We start from the raw sequence: 19,749 nt of genomic DNA on the forward strand, positions 1-19,749 counted from the left end.
AGAATCTACTAAAATAAAGATTGGTATTGAAACACAATTATAGAATGGACAGCGCCTGCTAAACAAAGCGTGTTAATTGAACAGAACAGACCCTTCTGTAGTGCTGTGTAATTAGGATATGCGCAGCGCCCCAACAGACAGCACATTATTCTCTGTCCTGCCATCAGCTGGAATGTACAAATATCATGGTGTACCCAGATCATGACAGCTGTGTTCCCTCTGTGATCACATAATGGCATAATTTAAAGGAATTTCAAACTGTAAACTGCACATTTTTATAGTCAATTTTTACATTAATTATTTTTATAATTATTTAATATTTTTTATATAATTCAGTTTAGATCTTTATATATATATAAACATCTAAAAATTATTTTCTGCCCCTTGTACCTTAAACAGACTTTTTTTTAAAGAAAAAGTTCAGCAGTTTGTTTAAATCTTGTACTTATAGCTGACAATACTCACTGAAAGTGTTCAAAAGACACATTTTTTGTGTAAAATACGTCTTTGGAACTACATAAAGCCTAAAAGTAAAGAATATAATAGGTCATCTTTAAAATGATGAAAAAGCCCATAACAAGTTAGGCCAGAATTCAATCATTATCCCTAAAACACTGAAAAATGAGATGCTCTGCCAAAATTTGAGCATTCCCAGCACCTTGAGCATTGTGTTTAACAGTTCAGTGTGTCTCAAGCCCCTGGCCAATTCCACCTCAGTGCACTCTGTCCATCTGAAACAATCCTATTATACAGATTGATTAGTTGACTAGGTGTTTATGCAACCCACTGCCTACTTGCATTAAAAATAAGTAGTTTTGATCATTCCAAGTACTTTTTTGTATTCCCCTAATCTACTCCTGACAAAGAGATAAAGACACTGACGGTAAAGTGCAAAGCAAATGTCAATGATATCACTTGTGGTCAAAATGGAGGAAAGCGGAGCTGCTCTCACCTGATCGATTATTGGGTGAGGTCCGCACAGGAGAGATAGATGGAGTGCGAGAGGAGGAGTAAGGTCGTTGTCTGTCTCTCTCAATTGTAGACGAAGAGCCAACAAAGTGATACTGAGAATAACCGTCCTGTTGCGAAAAATAATTGGAGCATGAAACATCCCTCATCAAAACCTTCTGGTTACAAGTGTTTGACAGACACAAACAAACAAACATTTCATGCATTTAAAATAGAAATGCTTTAAAATACAATTTGATTCTGTGGATATACCTATTTGGCAGCAGAAATGTCTCATGTAAGAGATGTAATAACAGCGAGTTCTACCAAACTCATTACCTTCTTATAGAGACTCCGCAAATCTCTGTACTGCCACATGCTATTGAGAACTTGAGATGCTGCTTTCACCACTTTCGGTGTATGTCTGCAGGGAAACAGAGGGGAAAATGGAGAACATAGGCCCATAAGCAATGACAAAAGCAATATAGGAAATGAATGTTAAGATTCTAATCCATTTCTGGGACTGCCAATACAATAGATTCCTTCACCAGAGTGCAAACTAAATAAAACTGCATAATACAATGCAGACACTTCACAGTACATTCTCAACTCTATAAACAACAGTGGCTATGAATAGCTCAGTAAAATAATCTGAGTTCAATCCTCTGCATAGATTTCATTATGCAGATGAATTCCTAAGTACAAAATAATCTCCAATGGGAACCATAAAGGCTATAACATACACTGTAAATACTGAGTAGATGTATTCCTCTAAATATCAATTCATTAAAAAAGTACTGCTCTGGAATAGTTTGGGATCAATAGTTTTTTATATATCTTTTTTGTGGCCAAGGCCATGTCCAGAAGCATCAAAACAAATGCGTTTATTTGAAATAGTATTTTGTAACATAAAAGTCTTAACTTGAATGCATCCCTGTAGAATAAAACTATTGTAAAAAGTCATGTAAAGTTAGCAGTAAACTAAATTGTGTGTCTTGTTATGCACTCTCAGAGTTAACTGATACAGTGCAATAGCTCACAAATACTACTGGATCCACTGGACTTCCATTTATCCTAATATCTCCTGGGAGCAGGTTTGGTTTGCATGAAGAGAAAGGCTGTTGGTTGCACTATCCAAATATGCTTCCCAAAAATGTTCTCACAATGAAGTATGTTTTATCTGAAACACGGCATCTTATAGATCCTCTGCAATTCGCATATGAACCCTTTAGAGGAGTTGATGATGCAATTTTAACTATATTGTTCCTGTTGCACTCTCATCTGGAGAAACCAAAAACTCAAGCAAAAACTATTTTTCTGGATCTCTCATCGGCTTTTAATTGTATTTCACCTAGCATATTAGCTGCTACACTTGCAAAATAATTTTTATTAGACAATAAAATGATTGACTGGGTGACCAAATCAAAGCTCTAGAATTCAACAGGTTATCCCACATTAATTAATGGAAAGCAAGTTAGGAACACGTTATTAACTTAAGTGGGATGTATGGACTGACTGTAGAAGGAAAAAGCTTCAACAGAGAATGTACTTCTTAAAGACACTATTATCCTTTAATGTTGACAACACATTGTTGATCATGTTTTATAGTGCTTTTATCGAAAGTATTGCAACATTTAGTGTGATCTGTTGGTATGTAAATGCTTCTGAGGCCCAGAAGAGGTCACTGGGGAAGGTGGTAACAACAACCAGTAAGATGTTGGGAATAAAATTGAAGAGTATTGATATTATATACAAAGTAAAGGGACTAAATAAGGCTATCATGATGATCAGAGACATCCTTTATCCTACACCTTCCAATTGTTACCATCAGGTCGTCGATATAGTGTTCCCAGATGCGTAAGTAATAGGATAAAATGATCATTTATACTTCAAACAATTAAGTTTTTAAATTCCTCAGTTGCCGTTGATAGGCAGTAGACTGTATATCTTTTTAGAGGTATCATGTTTTTTAAATGATTTACTTATATAAATGCCAAATGTGAAATGTCAGATGTCTCTGTGAGTGTATGCTGCAAATAAATTTTCCTACGGGGACAAATAAAGTTTTTAAACGGTCACACTTTATTTTGATTGTCCGATTGTTGAATTTAAAAGTTTTTTATGGTTTGTTAAATGTCTGTTGAAGGAGCAGTGTCAGGAGATATAAAGCAGACAGTCCACTAATACTTAAATGGACCATCAAAATAAAGTTAACTAACTAATAATGTAACTAACTGCTTTAGTAATTTCATAATAAGCATTGAATGTCTTGATACATTTCATTTCAGTTTAAATATACTTTACACTGTAAAAGAGTACATTTTCAGAGTTAGTTTAAATTCTCTAATTAATCATTGTATCCTGAGATCATACAAGACTGGGACACTATGAGTTTGGTCCACCCTGACAAGTTGCATTACAGCTTGGAACACAGAAAATCTTCAGTACAGATTTCAAGCTTGACAAAAAGGACTATGATATTACCATAATGTGTCAACTGTTATGTTTTCTTTTTCTTTTTTTTGAGAAGATAAGTTTTTTTTGTGTGTTTGTGTGTGTGTGTGTGTGTGTGTGTGTGTGTGTGTGTGTGTGTGTGTGTGTGTGTGTGTGTGTGTGTGTGTGTGTGTGTGTGTGTGTGTGTGTGTGTGTGTGTGTGTGTGTGTGTGTGTGTGTGTGTGTGAAGAGCCAGTACAAAACACAATGCTTCGGTGTAGCAATTGTTTGTTTACACCCTTATTTTAAGAAGTCCCAGTTATGCCTTCATCCATGTCATAAAAAAGACAAGCAATGATTTTTCACATTATTTTAAGTAGTCAAAATTGTTTAATCTGTGTAGTCTGAACTCGAAAAACTAAAATACTAACTTGTCTCCTTTGCTGCGGGCGATGCCAATGAGTTTCTCGATGCCGCCGGCATCACGAAGTGCCTTGGTGTTCTCCATGTTCTTGGTGATGACTTCATGCAGAGCGCAGCAGATCGCTGTGATAGTGTCATCGGACATGCTTTTGCTAGATCCGCCGGTGCCAGTACTGTTGTTATTGTTGCCTCCTGGTAGACGATGTACCAGATCCCTCATGGCATACTTGCCTTTGATAAAAAGTAAAGAAACGAAAAAGTCAGAAAGGAAATAAAACAACTATATGCCTTTTCACAAATGAAGAATCTAGATTCAAATTCTACACCGTGGGCATGCAGAGCTTTTTACATGCACTGAACCTCATGGCTGGAGCACTGGAAGTGCCAAAACAATATACCTACATCTCTGCCCAGCAGCTCGCTTACACTTAACGTGACCGCAAAATGGCCATTCCCACCGGGGAGCAAATCCTCAGCCTAACAACCTGCACTATAAAACTGCTTTTAACTGCATTCAAGTTACATGAAAGAAAGGTTCCCATGCGCAGCTTTGCCCACTTCATGACTGATTTCCTTAAATAATGAAGGACGTCTGAACTGCTCTATCCGCAAAGAACCCACAGGATCAGTATTCTGATGGTGCTGGCGTCTCGACATTTGTACAGTTTTATGCCTTTCCTCTTGCCCTATATTCCAAAAGAGATTCAGATGCCTTCGAACTCATGCAGGGCCGAGACCAGACTGAAAGTGCGCCAGCGGTTGCCATGGAGACAAGGAGGGCGCATCAGAATACACAAACTATTATAAAGATCAATAGTCTGTTAGTGTCGTGAGCAGCCTTTCAAACAATGCCACCTCACCTCACTGCAATACCTTACTAAAAACGCTACACGGATGCCCACCCGCTGAAACACACATAACAAATACACACGCTTGCACAAAAAAGAAAATGGATCTTGAAAAGCCTTTCTGCCTTACAAGTAATTTAAAAGTACACGTACCTCTGCGGCATTCGGCTCAGCTGGAGTCAAAGAGAAAATGTTAGCTTGAGGCAAACACACTTCCGTGTCTCGAACCCACCTATGAGCTCCTTGTTCCTAACATCAAGGGCCATGTTTCGGAGAGCTGTGGCCACGGCACACACCACCCGGTCATTGTCTATTCTCAGCAGCTCCACTAGAATGGGAAGTCCTTTCTCTTTCCGAACGGCAGCTCGGATGTAGACCGACCACTGGAGGCGCAGAAAAAAAGATGGAAGATGATTATCAAGATGCATCGAGATTTTGTTGACAAGGTTGCATTATTTCATCCGTATAATATGAGCAGAAAATGAGCATAACAGTAGATTCTGAAGTGTGAAATGTGAATATCCGAGTCGCTGTCTACACTTTCAAGACTCCGACTGAGAATTGAGACCCTTTCTACGTTGTATCCATTTGAAGATGTGAGTTTCAAGCTGTCAGTTCTCACACACTGGCTTTGTTCTTTCAAAAGAGGCTTTGTTCTCGATATGAAGTTCACTGTGTTGTCTAAGCTATCCGTTTGCAGAACTCTGTGACCTTGACAGACAATATTGAAATATGAATGTGTATGTGTATCAGTCATAATGCTGGTGCCAGAGCCAGTCTGGGTGGGTTGTGGCTCTTCAGGTGCGGGTTACTCACAGGCTTTAAGGTGGGGCCTACCTTCCAGCTACCCGCTGCCAGGTTCTGTAGAGCCCCAGCCGCTCCCTCCAGTGTATCCGGGTTCGAGCATTCAGACAGCAGAGTGAGGTATGGTTTCACTATGGACGGGTGCCATAGCATCTGTAGTCCCTTCGGAGGGTCACTGGAGTCGGGAAAAGGCCCAACACCATCCCACTGAAAGCAGAGACAGAGCAGGTGTCATTACATACAGACAAGATATCTGTAATTGGTTGAGAGAGGTATCTTAGACAGAATGTCTCTACAAATAATGTGTCAAAATGATCAGTTATGTGTATTATTTTCTGTTTAGTTTTACAACCCTGTGAGCAATATTTGTGGCATGTCTAATATTTAGCAAACTCCTGAAGTGCTTATCATTTATGGACAATTAAGGCATACATTTAGCAAAAATGTATTGTTTATGCTTCCCTACATTATTAGATAATACGATACCAATGTGGAATATATAAATTTATTCAACAGTTCTGTCTGGTTCTTGAATCTGATCGCCTGATAGCAGTGAGATATTTAGCAAATAACAGCACTCTTCCAGCCTCTTCACCCTTCTGTATTGCTCCACCCACATACAGCAAGAAGCAGAAGACACTCTACAGTTTGACAAATATTGCAGCTGTTGGACAACATAATGTACTTTTGAGGCTTTTTAGTCGAGAATGTAGTTGTTCAAACTGTAACTATGCAGTTTATTTATAAGGATAGTGCCTGTTTTAAATAGTTATCATTTCTGAGACAGCGCACCGGTGGCCATTAGCCTGTCATTGAGCGGAGCAAAGATAGTTGACGTTACGCCACAAGATGGTGACAGAGACCACATAATAAGCCCTTAGAACAATGGTGTCCAAACTGGACCTTGGAGGGCTGGTGTCCTGCATATTTTAGTTCTAACCTCAATTAAATACACGTGAACAAGCTAATCAAGCTCTTTCTTGGTATACTAGAAACTTCCAGGGAGATGTGTTGAAGGAAGTTGGAGCTAAACTATGCAGGACACCGGCCCTCCAGGACCGAGTTTGGACACCCCTGCCTTAGAAGATAAAAAAACAGTGTAATTTCAAACTACAGCTGATCAAATCATTATTAAACAGGCAAGTGACATTCTAAGTCAAACTCTGTCTTTTTATGTTGTAGTGCTGTATTTATACCATACAATTTTAGTGTACTGAGTGTGAGATGGGACTCAGATATCAGGAATGTATGTATTTTGGGTTGGCCACTCTTTGTATAGCTCTGAGTTTATTTTTGGTTGACCATTTGTTTCTAATGAGTCTCCTGTTTTTGTTACTCCAGACTAGTCCAGTAAACACAAATAAAATGAGAAATGCCCACGTGTTAAGCGTTTTTCTATATCGCAAACACAACAGTAATCTGGTTGTGATTGCTTTGCTTTGGCTTTTTTGGGGTTAATTATTGTGATTTGATTGCAACAAAAATACTGGAAAATGTCTCTAGACTGATGGCATTTCATGGCATTCAGCCTTATAATCTTAAAATGTAAGCAAAATCACCTGTTTTGTCATCACTTTAGACATTATGCTAGAGAATCATTTAAATACTAACTCTAAAGTGAAGTTGCTGATGAATTAATGGTTTCTGCTGTTCTGACGTCAGCTGCAGATGTGAATAAATGGAGGAAGAAAGTAGTTCCTCATACAAAAGGGTTCTAGATTCTCCGTGTTTGATTTTTTTTTTATTCATGATTATGCTGTCAAACTTTTTTATAAACGCAATCTCACAATTGTAGTAGTGTGATATGGTTGTGTATCATCACTGTGAGGGCACTAAGGCACTCGGCCTGCGATTTCGTGCCAACGCACGCCTCACACTAGTGCCAAATTTCAGCCAATTCACACTGCTACGTGTGTGAAATTGCTCATATAGAAATAAATAAAAATCTACATTTTAAGCAAACCCTTACCTAATAAATCCAGAGAAACTGAAAATTAAAAGTAGCCTTTTAATTTTTTCTCACAGCTTTGTGTAATTAAAAATGCAGTGGGCCAAATATTTTGAATGGAAATGTTTTTTTATTCTACAACAAAAAAAATTAATATTTATTCTGTAAAAAAATAAAAAAATGACACTGTTCTATGCTTTTAATTGCTAAACACATTTGAGAGGTGGCAGGCCAAAATCCTAATTTAAAAAGGATGGAGGGGGTTTCACAACAAAAAAACCATGAGATTTGTGCCAAAGTTTAATGGGACAGCAAATTGTACTCCATTCATGGAAAGTGCCAGATGCTATTTATTTTTGGCCACTTTTATTTAGAAGCACTGTATAGACGCACCAGGAAATGCTTGGGAGAACAGAAGAAATCAGGACACGTCAATGTTTCAAGCCAGGCTTGAATGTGAATCAGCTCAATGTGCTATCTGATGATCATACCATAGTATATGTAATGATTAATATATTATAGTATTGCTATAGGAAATAGAAATAACATTTCTTTTTTGTCATGCATTACCAAATCTTTGAAGCTAAAGATCACAAGTTTTTCAGTATACAGAATAATTGATGAGACAGGACACGTTCAACTGCCACACAACCAGATGTGCATTTGCATTGTTGTTACCGAAAGAGATGACACTATTTATTTATTTAAAAGCCACAATGCAAAGTAATGTCACCTTTTACCTCGCTATTCATGCCATGCAAATGCAGAACAAACACTGCCGATGCCCCTGTCTTCATCTGTTTTCAGAAACTAAATGAAATCAGCCTGGAAAATACGTAATTATCCACTGGAGGAGGACGAGTGTCGACGCAGGCGACCCGCACACGAATGCCGCTAAGTGATGCTAATTGCCAGCAGCTGCAGGGATAAAAACCCCCGGCCCACCTGATCGTGGCTCTTCTTTTTCTTTTTCTTCTTGCCCCAGCAGCCGGAGCTCTCTGCATCCTTCCCGCTGGCATCCGTGCACAGAACCCCATCCAGTTCCTCCGATCCCATCTGCTGCCCCTGAGACGTCTCTGCCGCCAACCTGTAGGACAGGTTCCGCAGGATGCACACACAGTTCTCGATGGTCTGGAAGAGGGTGCATTTTGTGCACAAATATAGGAGAGAAAAAAAAATTATTTCATATTATGAGGTGTGCAAAGTATAGAAGCACCTGCAAATGGGAATAATCTTTTATAATCAGTATAATCTTTTGGAAGCACAACTTCAAGAGGTCTGACTTGACTCGAATTTACACAGTAAATATCAAAATGTCTTTTTCTATTTGCAAGACAATCTGTCCTCTTTGGGAAGGCTGTGCATTATTGTGCTCTGAACTCTTAATAGTCTCTTGTTAGATTAGTCCTCTGGACGGATTCCAGTGGAGAGCTGGAGAACTAATCCTATTGTGATGAGCAGTGAGGCAGGAAAAACAAAGAGGACGACTTTGATCTTGTAAATGCTTTCAGAGGGATTAAAGTGTGATGTGCTTTTTTTCTCATTCAAACTTGTTCTCACCGAGTATTATGCTAGTAACAGAGACCCCTCGAAAATCAAACAAAATGTAGACTCGGTATAGAGAGGTGTGTCACAGCATGCCTTTATCTGTGTAATTACCATAAAGCTCTCTTAAGAGCAACCACAGATATACAAAACAGTTGTTGGTGGTACTGTATAAGCAATAATAGAAGCCCAAAAAAAAACTAATCTGACTCCTTTGATACGGTGTCTTGTATTTATGCCTAAAACTCTACCAGTTTGAACCAGATTAACCATCCAAGATTGTTTAACTAAGTGGCCAGTGTAGTAATGAATGAGGACTGAAGACCCAGCATTACTGATCTAAAACAATGTATCACAAAAATGTAAAAACATAACATTAAACACTATAAAACATCTTATAGCACCAGATCTAAACAAGGTTCAAGTGCTTTAATGGGCACCCATCATGCAAAATCAACTTTTGTAAGCTGTTTGGACAGAACTGTGTGCAGGTATAGAAACACAAATCTCCTTAATTCCTGACATTAAAATAGGATCTGAGTGATTTTGGGGCCACGGCAATGTGACGTAAGAGTGTGATTTTACCCACCCACCAAATTGATTGACAGGCATTAGCATGTCTCCGTAGTAATGCATATAAACATGTCCACAGAACAGGATTTGCAAAGAAACAGGGAGTAAAAGATCTGTTCCAACTCTCTGTGATCAGCTGTGATCAAACATTTTCAGAACAGTCCATGTATTTAATAAATAATAGTAAGAAATTGTAAAAAAAACACTATGTAATTCTTAACCGCTGGAATCACCACAGCCAGTGTCAGTAAAACATATATGAGAAGCAACAATATATGAGAGCAAAAACAGTGCACACAGGTTCATAAATAAAAAAAATATGTGCACTCCTTTCTGAAAGTTGTAGAAAGTCAGCCAATCTGAGTTGCATTTCCCATATAACAACATAATTCACTTCAGAACCATAATAGCACAATGCACCACTAAAACCACTAAAAACATTAATTAACTTTGTCAAAACAGTATTAGGGGGCAGCACGGTGGCTCAGTAGTTAGCACTGTCGCCTCACAAGAAGGTCGCTGGTTCAAATCCCAGCTGTACTAGTTGATGTTTCTGTGTGGAGTTTGCATGTTCTCCCCGTGTTCATGTGGGTTTCCTCCAGGTGAATTGAATAAAATAAATTGTCCGTAGTGTATGAGTGTGTGTGAATGAGTGTTTGCCAATACTGAGTTGCGGCCCCTGCATTCCCTGGACCCTGGAAATTTTGATTCAGTTTTGATTCAGTATTTAATTTCCTTTTATGTCATAAACAAGGACACTACAGCACATGCACATGTGTTTTTAAAATGTTTGCAGTAAAATCCTGTTCGGTTGCATCTCATCTTTAACCCAAAAGGAATGGAAAATATGGATTGTACTGCATGATAACGACTGCATGATAAGTACTACAGGACACGAACTTCAGAAAACCCTCATAGTATATGTTTGCAAATGTGCACTGAAACAGTCACTGAACAAGGTTAGTAATTTAAGACCATAGTTGTCTAACAATGCTTTAGGGAATTACACCCCAAATCAAGAGTTTGTGCGCAATATCTATCAGACAGTAAGTCAATGGACTATGGGTGGTCCATGAGCACACCATCTGAGACTAAACTGTCTGGAAAGATTTACTCAGCAAAATTGTTTTCCACTATTCTGCATTCTGCCTTCATTCTCATCTAACATTTAGCAGTGGCGAAGTGCTCTGCTTCTGTATTGGAATGGTGGGGGAGCAAAAACTGCACAAATAAACCTGCTAGAATTCCCAATGAATGCACGCACTTTTGTAGAAAGGCAGAGGAGGGAAAGGTCAAACCTTGCTGTCGATCTCACTGGTGCCCAGGGCTGTCTGGATGACATAGAGCAGCGCATCAGTCAGACCCTCACACTCCCGCATCCTGCGACGGGCCTCTTCTCCGGCCGAGCTCACATTCCTGTAGAGAACACAGGAACACACATGAACTCAGCGTTGTGTATGTTGGATGCTATTGATTACATTTCACCGGTATTGAGCTTCTAAGTCAATACCAAACCAACCAAAGAAACAAAGGACAGATGGTTTTCAGCATTACACATTTTTTTATTACTCAGTCAGCTATTTCTTTCTCTTTTTTATGCACTTCTATAATGTTAGTTACACTTCGATCAGATGTCATGTTAAAAATTCTCATTGTGATCTCCATCCATGTGTTTATAGTAGGGTAGGACTATTTATATATAGCCAACAAGAAGTCTGAGTTTGATTCATTAAGAGAAAAACCGTTAACCACTACAACCTGTGAAGTGATGATCTCAAGGCAGTGCTTAATTTGTGAATCGGGAGGACCCAGAACAGATCGGGGTAACAGATCCGGCATACTATCTGAGGATGTAGAGGTGACGTGGACAAAAGTGAAGAGCGTTGGGGAGTCGCAGAACAAAGTGAAAGTGAACAGCGGACGGGGAAGGAGGGCGGTGAGTAGGGGGATTGGTAAAATGAAGTGCCGGATCAGATTTCAGAGGTGGATCCGGCACAAATTTAGCCCAAATTGTATTCCGGCAAATTAAGCACAAATTGTGTTCAGGCACAAATTAAGCCCTGTCCCAAGGTATCCATAATCTTGGACCAGGCTGTATCCCGAGCTGATCCTGTGGTGGTCATTGAGGAATGGAGTGCATGAGACTAATTCTAGAAAGACCACAGTGACAAACGAGTCCCCGCATTGATCCTGTGGGTCAGCCTGACCTCCCGCCAGTGCCCTACTCAACCTGCTCAAGCTTCTCCACGTTAAACGTCAAGCTTCTCCAGCCTTCGGCGCCTAGACTGCAACTCCACACAGGAAGTTTGGCCACAAGAATATTGGTCGAGCCTAACAGACCAACCACACTGAACAACCACACTAAGCCTAACAGACTTTAAACCACACTAAACTAAACTAAACTAAACTAGACTAAACTAAACTAAACTTCAACTCTAAAATCTTGACTTTACTAGAACTATGTCAAGCTGCTTTGAAACAGTCTACATGGTAAAAAGCGATATATAAATAAACCTGAATTGAATTATAGGGCAGTACGGTATGTATTACTCTTCAATAGCCTTTAATAACAAATCAGATCTACAAAACACGGCTATGATTTGTTTTCCACATTTTCTCCAACATACAGAAAATGAACTACCATTGTGTAATTTCTGAGTAGCATCTAAGAAAAATGCTCCTCAGAAGCCAAGAAAAAGGCTTTTTAAACCAAGAAAAAGGCTTTTTTAACATAGCAAAATTTCACACATCATTTTTAAGAGGCATCACCATGCCTCAAAGCAACAGGCCTAGATTCCCAAGAGCTGGAGCCTCAGGAGACCTGAATCGGGAAGTCTGATCTGAGCAGGATCTCATTGGAAGGTGGCTGTGAGAAATCAAAGAGAGCATCCTGTGGTCCCTCTTTCTCTCTTTCTCTCTCTCTCTCTCTCTCTCTCTCTCTCTCTCTGAGAAGCTTCTAAGGGATCTGTGTGTCTCAGGCAGCTGCAGGTGGTGTGGCAACTGTGTCCAACCATTAAATATTCAATCAGACTTCTAGTTCCTCAGCCATCCATGAAGAGGATTAATTATCACGCTGGGCGTAGGGAGCTTAGTCCAGCCATCCAAGAGTGACTCAGCACTTTCTACAAGTCCTGCTGCTTCAGACCTGAACGCTGATGAGCAGAGGGAATAAGTATAGCACTGTATGTGCATATAGTATGCGCAATAAATGTAAAGTGTTGTTAATGTCAAGCAAAAAAGTTTCTGAGCTCCAGAAGTGCTTTTTAATGTTTCCTGTGAGTTCTAGTTATACAATCAAAATGCACCTTTCCATTGACTAAGCAGAAAATAGAAAGCAACTGGAAAATATTATATTAAGATTGCACTATATCAACAGCACTATGATGGAAGCCTGAATATGTGTGAAAAATGTGATTACAACTTATTCGTGATGCACTAACAGTTTGAAGACAAAGCCACGACACACTGGAGTAAACCAAATTAAGCAGGCTTTTTAGACCACACATAGTGGAGTACCCAGATTCATAAACATCTGACACAGTGCCAGAGGTTTTCCCATGCCTTTGTCATGCTAAATCCAACCCCCATCCAAACCTTTGGACTCCAAGGAGTTGCTGTAATCCCTCATCAAAAAGTCAGTCACGTCATGGCCATGTTTTGTTCTAGTTAATTGCAAGACAATATTTGTGCAAAATATGCACAAATCATTTAGCTTACAATAACAATGTTTTATTACAGTACATTATTGTGTTATGAATCTCTTTTTGACATTTCTGTGGTTAAGAATGAATGTAAGAGTTTTTAGACATGCTTAAAAATGGGAAAATCATTATAACCTATTTTATTGCATAATAATTATGCACAGTAGGTACAAACACTATGTAATGTTCATCAACATGCAATAAAAAACACTACAATAGTGTGAAATATAATTGCAATTAAAAACAGGGATTCTGCAGGTTTCATAAAGTCAAATTTAAGACTTTTTAAGACCATTTTAAGACAATTAAAAATGAAATTTTAGACTTATACTGGAATTCTAATGGCCCTGTATTATCGTGACGAATAGTTTAATTGTTTTTAGTTTTTCCCCTGATTAGGGAATTTAATTTGGGGAATGTGCTGTAAAAATGTGTAACAGCTGTATCTCTTTGAAATATAAAACTTAAACATTAAAAATAAGGTTTTATTAAAATGTATTGTTGGTTATTGGATGGATGTTTGAATGGAAGACAAAGCAAAAAGAAGACCTGTTTAAAATGATTTAACACTTACAACACAATATGTAAGTGAATTTAGGTCCTTTTAGGAAATAAAGGTTTTTGTAATTTAAGACTTTTTAAGACCCAGCGGTTTAAAAAAAACTAATAATAATTATAAATATATATATACTTATTCATTCTTTCACCCATTTTCTTTTCGGCTTAGCCACTTTATTAATCAGGTGTTGCCACAATGAAGCAAATTTTAACTTATTCAATTCATATACTGCATATACTGCATGTCTTTGGACTGTGGGGAAACAGGAGCACTCAGAAGAAACCTGCACCAACATGCGGAAAACATGCAAACTCCACACAGATATGCCAACTGACCCAGCCAGGGCTCGAGCCAGCCATATATATACATTTTAAGGCAGAATTATTAGCCCCGCTTTTATTTTTTATTTTTTATATATATATATTTTTTTCAAATGATGTTTAACAAAGCAAGGAAATTGTCACAGTATGTCTGATAATATTTTTTTCTTCTGGAGAAAGTCTTGTTTGTTTTATTTCGGCTACAATAAAAGCTATTTTTTTAAACATCCTTTTAAGGACAAAATTATTGGCCCCTTTAAGCTATATATTTTTTTGGATAGTCGACAGAACAACCATAACTTGCCTAATTACCTTAACCTGTCTAGTTAACCTAATTTACCTCGTTACGCCTTTAAATGTCACTTTAAGCTGTATAGAAGTGTCTTGAAAAATATCTAGTGAAATATTATTCACTGTCATCATGGCAATGTAATGTAAATCAGTTACTAGAAATGAGTTTTCAAAACTATTATGATTAGAAATGTGTTGAAAAATCTGTTAAACAAAAATTGGGGGAAAAAATAAAAAGGGGTAGCTAATATATATAATAAAGCATTTGTTTAAAATAGAAGTATTGTGTATTAATATAGGCATCTATTGTCACTTTTGATCAAATGAATGCGTCCATGCTACATAAAAGCATAGAAAAAGAATAGATGATGTAATCGCTTTGGGGTCCAAAGAAAATTTGGATAAGTAGAAGATTTTGGCATGCTACCAGGTCTGCAGTCACAGTGCATAACACTTTTCCAGATCTACAGAATCCTATTGTTGAATCCGTCCAATAGTGGGCAGAATATAATCCTGCTAAAGTGGCAGAACGAGCTCCATCACGAAATGGTTTAATGCTCAGAGCCTGAGACCAGCCAAATTCATCAAATGCAACTGAATCTATTTATTCAAATCAATTAACTTAAGTTATCAGTGAAGGGGCTCCTGGAAAAGCCTTAGAGCTAATTCTCAAATGTGTTTAGTTGACACAGAGAAGCACAGTGCTATTATCCAGTGATGTACTTTAGCCTGCTGAGACCCCAATATACTGTGACATTTCTGAAGGCGCGCAAATTCATCATATCAAGTCACACTGCAAGACGAAAGCTATGAGGAATTAACATAATATTTGCATAATTGTTACTTGAATAATCACCTAATAAAACAATGAATTGCTTCTAGGTGAATTTTAAGCCTCTAGAGAAACCACAGATCTTTTAAGTGATGCGGTACTTCTACACTACCTGACAAAAGTCTTGTGGCCTATCCAAGCTTTAGGAACATCAAATAATAACTTGACTTCTAGTTGATCATTTGATATCAAAAGTGGCTTATATGAAAGACAAAGACCTCTAGATTATGCTTATTTTACCACAATAAAATATGATCATGCCATGATTTTTAATGATTTAATTAGAACAGTAAGGTCTGACTTTGATCAAAGTCAAGTTATTACTTGTTGCTCTTAATACTGGGATCAAAGACTAGACTTTTGTCAGGTAGTGTTTAGAGATATAAATGAACAACAAACATGGTTTCCATGTTAGAACAAATATCAAATTCCCTGACTTTCACTTAATAAAAAGCTGACTTTGCATGACAACTAATGAACAAAAAAACAGGCCCTTGTTCTGCTTATATATTATTAATATAACGATAAAATATGTTAAAATAATACCAATATTAAAATGGTTTTAGCTTGAATATCATTGTGCATGACTTTAATATGAGAACAACAATGAATAATTTACTCTCCCTTTTCCATAATTAATATGTAGCTCAATATTGTTTTACATTTACTTTACATTTAGCTTTCTGTCATCTACTTTGTAACACCCAATCTTTGGAGTACTCATTTTGAAGTCAAAGCTCTGAAAATTTGTATTGAGGCATGTTAGCCTAGTTAACCAGATACTGTTGACTGTATTTGACTTAAGTGACTGTCACAGTCAAAATAGAACAATATATAAACATGATACAGAAAACACATTTTAATAAAAGCAAACTACAATTTAAAGCGATAAACAAAAAATCCCTCATCATCCGTGACTAGGACCAAAAATATATTCAATTCAATTCAATTCAATTCAATTCAATTCAATTCAATTCAATTCAATTCAATTCAGTTCAGTTCAGTTCAGTTCAGTTGAATTCAGTTCAATTCAATATAATTTCACTTAATTTAATTTAATCTGATTTAATTAAATTCAATTCAGGCTTAACATAGAAGTTCTAATAAATTGAATCTGTGTCAGTCTAGTTTTCAGATATAAATATTCCCTGACTTTTAATGTCTGGAATAGACCTTTTAAAATTCCATGATATTGCAAAAATTCTGCGACCTGTGGGAACCCTGAATATAAAAACAATAGAAGCTGCATAAAAACTCGGACCGGTATTAATTAGAATGTGTACCTGAGGCACCCGGTAGCATTACGGAGCACCTGTGAGGAATGCAGGTGCAGTTTGCGGTCATCCTGGAGGGGCGAGGTGTCCCATCCCGAGTGAGGAATAATGACTGTGTTGGTCAGCACTGCCAGAGCATCCTGAATTATGGGCATCTTCAGAGCATCGCATGAAGACAAGTTCCAGAGCACACCTGAACATAAGAACATCAGCTAAGATCCAAAAAAAGCACCTGATCCAGCAGTGAAGAATGCACTCCATATTTATACACAACCTACAATTTTCCTGATTCACCTTGAGCACAAAAATATATGCAATTGAAAGCACTGATTGCAGCAGGCTAACAACATGCCTTTGAATATTGCATGAGGTTTTGGCCCTTAAACATGAAATTATTTCTAAAGTTTCACTGGTGTGTCCTCATCAGCCCCTGTTGGCATGTGGGCTAAAATGTGTTAAATTTTGCATATTATTTGTCCAAAATGGTACGTTATAAATATTTAATCTCCACCACGAGACCCCTAACTGCTCCGCTTCAGCTCTCAAGTACTTTCGCACATTCCTCCTCCCTGCTGCTAACTGTCTAAGCTAATTGTATCTTATCATGTTTGCTAAATATCACAGACTTCCAATTCCTGAACATTTTGCAAGAGAAGCGCATCCCTCTATTCTACAGTAGCAATTAAATGAAATAAATTAACACTTTTATTTGGTTAGAAATCATTTATATGTTCAAATGGTTAAAGTAAAACATTACTATAACAATAAATGACATTCTTCTGATCTTTCTATTCATCAAAGAATGCTAAAGGAATTGGACCACAGCCTTTACAAAAATATTACATAGCTGACCTGTTTTCAACACTTATCATTGCAATAAATGTCACCAAACTTATTAAAACAGAAGTTTATTATAACAGAATTATTGTAAACTATGTTACAGGTTTAGAAACAGGGCTTGACATTGAATTTTTTGATCACAAGCCACTGTGGCCAGTAGATTTCGAACATTACTAGCCACTCGCCATTTTCACTAGCCACACTTTTCATGTTGGGAAAATATACTTAGGTTAAATTTGACTTTAACATGCTAAATTACTTGATTTAGAAATTGTGTTATGTCCACATGCCTTCTCATTCATTTAACGTCTTGTGTGTATTGTGTATTAGCTTGCTCAGTGTGCATGAGCAAATGGGTTGTGTCACAATGCAATCAGTTTTTATTTCACGACTTTTCAGGGCTCAAATTTAAGGATTTACCAAATTTATCTCTGACCACACCTAATAAGTATTTCTTAGCCACAACTTTTAATGTGTAAAAACAAGGAAAATATAGCTTTATAGGTGCACTTTTTAATTTAACAAAACTTTTCTTTAAAAAAAACATTACATTTAATATATAATTATTGTCATGTATCTAAAATTTGCACAGTAATCTGTCCTCGCTAAAAGATCACCAGTTAACTACACATAAACGGGGAGCAAGCTCCCATTGAAGCAATGTTATTGTAAAAAATTATAATGAAACCATATTAACAAAAATAACTGTAAGCAAACAACAGGTGAAACATACCGTGCACACGGTTAATGTTGGGCCTGTTAATAATCTTTTCTAAGAATAATTAAAATAAAAGCAGTGACCGCTGCTGCTTACAAAAAGAATGTGTATTTTTTTTTTTTAAATCTTGAGCTCTTGAAAGCAGCAGGACTGTGGGTGCACGATCATCTCTCTTTGTCCAGTCTATTTCAAAGGGAACCAATCGCACCCCTTGCATTTCCTCTAGGCACGGTTGCTTTGGGCAAGTTATCAGCTGTTAGCACTAGTGATCATGCTCTCATTCTTTATTCATCATTCTTTTGCTCGCGCGAACACAGTTATGTTAGTCGTGCTGTTTCTCGATTCTAATATCACATTTGCACGAATATTGGACCATGCTTATTGTCGAACCCTGCCTTTAAAAAACTAAAATATAAAAATGATTTCCAACCAGCCACAGTGGATAGTGGAGGTGTCTGTCTAACCCTCCAGAGCTGAAATCTACCTGTATTTGGCGGGTGTTAATGTTAAGCCCTGTTTAGAAATATGGTGAGAGATGCATCAGCACTGACCTAAAGCTTAAATAAAAAAGCATTATCTATACAGAAAAACCGCATACAGAAAAAACACATGAGCTGCAATGATAGCTTAAAATCCCATTTGGAGGACATGTGAAACATTTCTGAACCCTATTTTTATGCAAAACTCGTGGACATATCATATGATCAACTGTGTACATGTGGAGACGTGATCACATGAGTTTCACATAAGAAATGTTCCAAATATTTAAAACGGGATATTTACATGCTGTTTTATATATAAACTGTGTGAAAGCTCAAACAGTATTTAATATGGGGTACTGTGGTCTTAAAAAGCTATTTAACATACAGTTATTTAATAATAGTCTTTTTGAATCATTATTCGCAGGAGTCTTACTAGTGTTTTTCAATCAAGCTTATACAGGTTATCATTGCTTTGTTAGCCCTTGCTGGTTGATGCATCAACCTGTTATTTTTTTTTAAACATGTTTCACCATTGACAGCCATTCTAAACTGGCCATGCATTCAGACAAAGTAAAATGGTTTGTAAGCAACATATATGTTGTTAAATTTTTCCATTACATTTTATTTGAAAAGCATGAAATAAACTCGCTGCAGTGCGCTTTTGTAGGCCTGTCCTCTATGCTGCTAGCACGTTGTACAGCTCTGTCCTAGCCAATTTAGTCTTATCTCACGTTATCTTATCTAATCTTGTTTGTTGAACATCAAAGATGTCCTGTTTTTATGCGGCCACCTGCAGAACGAAGACTTCTGAGCTCAAATTCTGGCTCCAACAGTCACAGCAGGGCCGTGTCTCAGAGATCAGCAGGTAATGGGTCTGCGAGGGGTTATAGGATAAGAGGACTTTTTTTTCTCCTGTTCTGATCCACACTTATATTTGCATGCTAATTGTCTTTAAGAAAGCCCAAATGGCTTCTCTGTTCTTTCCAAATGTGTCATCTAAAGTAAATAACATGCGCAGAGACATAAAACTGTAATAAGCAAGTGCCATTCTGCAACACTCTTGCCTATATTCAGTTTTAAACACTGTAGCTGTTTCTCTGAGCTCTGGATTCAGGATGATGGTGATTTTTCAATTGATGGACATTTAGATTGCTCACCAAGTCTGAAACACAAGGGAGCTGCAACATCCTATTGAAGTGTCTCCCAACAA

General features: G+C 37.5%; 1 protein-coding gene and 1 long non-coding RNA gene across 38 annotated transcripts in view; one reads left to right on the forward strand and one right to left on the reverse strand.

Moving 5' to 3' along the window:
• Positions 1-19,749, reverse strand: part of ctnnd2b (catenin (cadherin-associated protein), delta 2b) — a 140,489-nt gene that overhangs the window by 10,319 nt on the left and 110,421 nt on the right. For 25 of the 37 annotated variants that reach the window (NM_001365617.1, NM_001365616.1, NM_001193651.2 and 22 more), the window contains 8 exon segments: positions 953-1,079; positions 1,288-1,372; positions 3,813-4,035; positions 4,885-5,035; positions 5,469-5,663; positions 8,350-8,535; positions 10,821-10,938; positions 16,509-16,692. In NM_001365617.1, the coding sequence (NP_001352546.1) occupies positions 953-1,079; positions 1,288-1,372; positions 3,813-4,035; positions 4,885-5,035; positions 5,469-5,663; positions 8,350-8,535; positions 10,821-10,938; positions 16,509-16,692 (1,269 nt within the window). 37 annotated transcript variants of the gene reach the window in all.
• Positions 3,533-9,473, forward strand: LOC147846404 (uncharacterized). The gene is made up of 3 exons (XR_015478644.1): positions 3,533-6,371; positions 6,639-7,017; positions 7,152-9,473. It is a non-coding gene; the product is annotated as an uncharacterized LOC147846404 (long non-coding RNA).

The sequence above is a fragment of the Danio rerio genome, chromosome 2 (genome assembly GCF_052040795.2).
Source record: "Danio rerio strain M-AB ecotype USA chromosome 2, GRCz13ab, whole genome shotgun sequence".
Lineage (NCBI taxonomy): Eukaryota > Metazoa > Chordata > Actinopteri > Cypriniformes > Danionidae > Danio > Danio rerio.